General features: G+C 57.7%; 1 protein-coding gene across 1 annotated transcript; it reads left to right on the top strand.

Moving 5' to 3' along the window:
• Nucleotides 1-838: 838 nt before the first annotated feature.
• Sppl2c (signal peptide peptidase like 2C) lies at nt 839-2,908 on the top strand. The gene has a single exon (XM_021631854.1). The coding sequence runs from the start codon at nt 839-841 to the stop codon at nt 2,906-2,908; it is 2,070 nt and encodes a 689-aa protein (XP_021487529.1).
• The last annotated feature ends 770 nt before the right edge of the window (nt 2,909-3,678 follow it).

The following is a 3,678-nucleotide window of genomic DNA, read 5'->3' as shown; positions in this document are numbered from 1 at the left end:
AGACAGGATCACTGGGACTTGCTAGCTGCCAGCCTAGCTCCAAGTTCAGCAAGAGACCCCTGCCTCAAGGGAATAAGGAAAAGTGTGATGGAATGTGACGAAGACAGCACTGTGTCCTCCTCTGGCCTCTGAACCTGCGTAGGCTCATGCACCTACACATATATGTACAAAAATGACATCCACACTGCCCCGGTTTGCTTTCTATTGCTGGGGCCAAAAACAACTTAGGGAAGAAAGACTTACAGGTTCCAGTCCATCTTCAGAGCAAACCAAAGAGAAACTCAAAGATGGGAGCTGAAGCAGAGGCCATGGACGGGTGCTGCTCACGGCTTGCTCACCCTGCTTCATTATAGAACCCAGGACCAGCAGCAGCCCCGAGGTACCATCACCCACAATGGGCCCTCCCAAATTAGTCATGCAAAAAAAAAAAAAAAAAGATGCCCACAGACTTACCTCTCGACAGCCTGTTGGAGGTATTTTCTCAATGTAGGTTTCTTTTCTCAGGTAAAGCTGTTTCCAGGATCCTGCCTGGGCTCTCCATTGTCAACCCCACACACAAACTTACTTCAACTTCCCTGGCCTAGGATTACCGGGGTCCAGGTAGGGATAAGATCTCAGGTGACCTCCCTACTGGAGCCAGGGTTAAGAACACGATCCTGAGAGGCCTGCGTCCCACAGAGTGCCTTTCCTCACTTTATGACAAGGTAGGTGTGGCTCTGGTTTCCAGGACCGGTGGCCAAGCTGCTCTGTGACAGAGAGCCACACCCTCTCCCCGGGAGGGTAACAGAGCCGTGGGGCAGCTGCCTCTTTGGGAGGACGCAGTAGGTGGCTGAGGAGGATGGCATGCCTGGGGTCCCTCCTCCCCATTGGCTCTCTCCTCCTCCTTCTCCTCAGCCCCGAGGCCCGGGGGGAATACGGCGTGGTCCGTGTCATCTCAAAGAACTGGAGCAAGGACTACTGTGTCCTGTATAGCTCTGACTACGTCACCCTTCCCCGGGACCTGCGCCATGCCCCACTCCTGCCCCTGCATGACGGCACCAAGACACCATGGTGTCCGGATGAGGACTCTCTCCCCCAGGGCCAGGACAGCTCCCCTAGACAACGACCCCTCCACCAGATGGCTATCATGGTGATGGGTGGCAACTGCAGCTCCTATGCCAAGGGCTGGCTGGCCCAGGGCCAAGGTGCCCGTGGGTTGCTCATTGCGAGCCAGGTCAGCAATCAACAGTGTTCAGACACCATCTCAAAGTCCCAGGGCCCCAGCAAGCCCCGGCCCACCCTCAGCATCCCCCTGGCTGTGCTCCGCTACACCGACATGGTGGACATCCTCAGCCACACCCACCGTGACACCAATATCCGAGTAGCCATGTACGCTCCACTAGAGCCTATGATTGACTATAACATGGCGGTCATCTTCATCCTGGCTGTGGGCACTGTTGCCGCAGGCGGCTACTGGGCTGGCTTGATGGAAGCAGACCGGCTGCAGCGGCGCCGGGCTCGAGGAGGAAGGCGGCTTGGGGGTCACAGTCCGCCGCGAGCAGTGGCAGCTGAGAGTTTCCAGAGGGACGACGAAGACGACGAAGACGCACCTTTGGATTTCACGCCAGCCATGACGGGCGCTGTGGTCACCATGTCCTGCTCCATCATGATTCTGCTCTATTTCTTCTACGACTGCTTCGTCTACATCATGATTGGCATCTTTGGCCTGGGTGCCAGTACCGGCCTCTACAGCTGCCTGGCACCCATCGTGCACCACCTACCCCTATGGCAACACCACTGGGCCCCGCCTGGCTTCCGGGACCCTATAAAGCTGCCGTTGCTGCTGCTGGCGGGCCTGTGTGCCACGGTGACTCTCCTCTGGGTCATCTATCGCAATGAGGACCGTTGGGCGTGGCTCCTGCAGGACACTTTGGGTGTTGCCTACTGCCTCTTCGTCCTGAGGCGGGTGCGGCTGCCCACGCTCAAGAACTGCACCTCGTTCCTGCTGGCCTTGCTGGCCTTTGACGTCTTCTTTGTCTTCATCACGCCCCTCTTCACCAAGACTGGCGAGAGCATTATGGTGGAGGTGGCATCGGGCCCGGCAGACTCTTCGAGTCAGGAGAGGCTGCCCATGGTGCTCAAAGTGCCCCGGCTGAGCTTCTCAGCACTGACACTGTGCGACCAGCCCTTCTCCATCCTTGGCTTCGGTGACATCGTCGTCCCTGGCTTCCTGGTGGCCTACTGTCATCGCTTTGATGTGCAGATCCACTCTCGACAGGTCTACTATACGGCCTGCACCATGGCCTATGCCGTGGGCCTGCTGCTCACGTTCGTCGCCATGGTCCTCATGGAGATGGGCCAGCCTGCCCTGCTGTACCTAGTGTCCAGCACCCTGCTTACCAGCCTCGCCGTGGCCGCCTGCCGCCACGAGTTCGTCCTTTTCTGGACCGGCAAGGGCAGAGCCAAGATGCTGGCTGGGCCTGTGGCAGAGCCCCACGTTGCCTCTGCAATAGCCCCCAAGCTGAAGCTGGAGGGTGTGACGGGTTCCTATACTGCCAACAGGTTTGAGGAGGCCGTTGAGCAAGAGTTGGTGGACTTAGACAGCAATGCCGGGGACAACATGGCAGACATGGTCACCTTCTCCGAGGACGAAGCCACCAGTCCAGAGGGCCACAGTGAGAGCTCTGAGGGCTGGAGCGATGCCAACTTGGATCCTGATGAACCACCCGGCAGCTCCCCCGTGGCCCTGGAAGAGCTGATGCCCCTGGCCGTGTTGATACCGCTGATCTCCCCAATGCCACCCCCCTCAGAGTTGGGTCACATCCACACCCAGGCTCAGGTCCATGATGCCAACCTGCCCTGGATGGGGCTACACAAGAGGAAGGGCTTGAAGGTGAAGAAGAGCATGGCCGCGCAGGCTCCCCTATGAACAGAGCTCCCCAGAACCTGGACTTCTCAAAGGGCTTCCAAAACACCTCACAGCAAAGCCAGCCAGGATGAGATCAGGCATTAGAGAAACTCCCTATCTTCCTCTGGAGTCTCTTTGCTTATTAGGACCATATGTCAACCACAGTACAGAGTAAGCCTATGCCTGGCTGGAAGGGTCCCCATGGGTTGGTACCACGTCCAGATTGCACAGAAGGGAAACTGAGGCTCACGGAGCTCACACGACTCGTACAAGTCCATGCAAGATTTGTCCTCCCAGAGTTCCCTGGGAAGCTGCTCGCCCTTTCCCTGCCTGCCTAGCTCCTCCCAAGCCCCAATCCCTTAATCTGCCACATAGCTAGCTACCCACCCTACTTCTGCGCCCCTCCCCCAACATCAACACCCCCTCATGGCTTTGTGATCCTTTTACCTCCTCTTTCTCTCTATTTGTACATGCTGTTCCCGCTAGCTGGATGCCTTTTCTGTCACAGAAAGACCCCCCAAGACCCCAGGAAATCATGAGGCTTCCTTCCAACCTTAGTTCACAAGGACTTGCTGGAGCCCTCAGCTCAGGGCCCAGATATCAGCACCCGGCCCGGCCGGAGACGTTGAATGTGCTCCCGCTGTGTGTCCCTTGACTTGGTAGGCACAGGAGGAGGGCCCTGTCATCCAGAACCATCGCGCTATGGGGCAGGCAATGACTTAAAGTCAGAACGGAAAGCTTTACAGATCACGTGGCCAGGTCCTGCAGGGTCCTGCAGGGTCCTGCAGGGT

Source organism: Meriones unguiculatus, chromosome 7, assembly GCF_030254825.1.
Source record: "Meriones unguiculatus strain TT.TT164.6M chromosome 7, Bangor_MerUng_6.1, whole genome shotgun sequence".
Taxonomy (NCBI): domain Eukaryota; kingdom Metazoa; phylum Chordata; class Mammalia; order Rodentia; family Muridae; genus Meriones; species Meriones unguiculatus.
Note: the sequence above shows the minus strand (reverse complement) of the source record. Positions and strands in the feature narration are given on the sequence as shown.

Coding starts and splice junctions, on each gene's coding strand:
- Sppl2c (XM_021631854.1), top strand. CDS start 839: ATGGCATGCCTGGGGTCCCTCCTCCCCATTGGCTCTCTCCTCCTCCTT.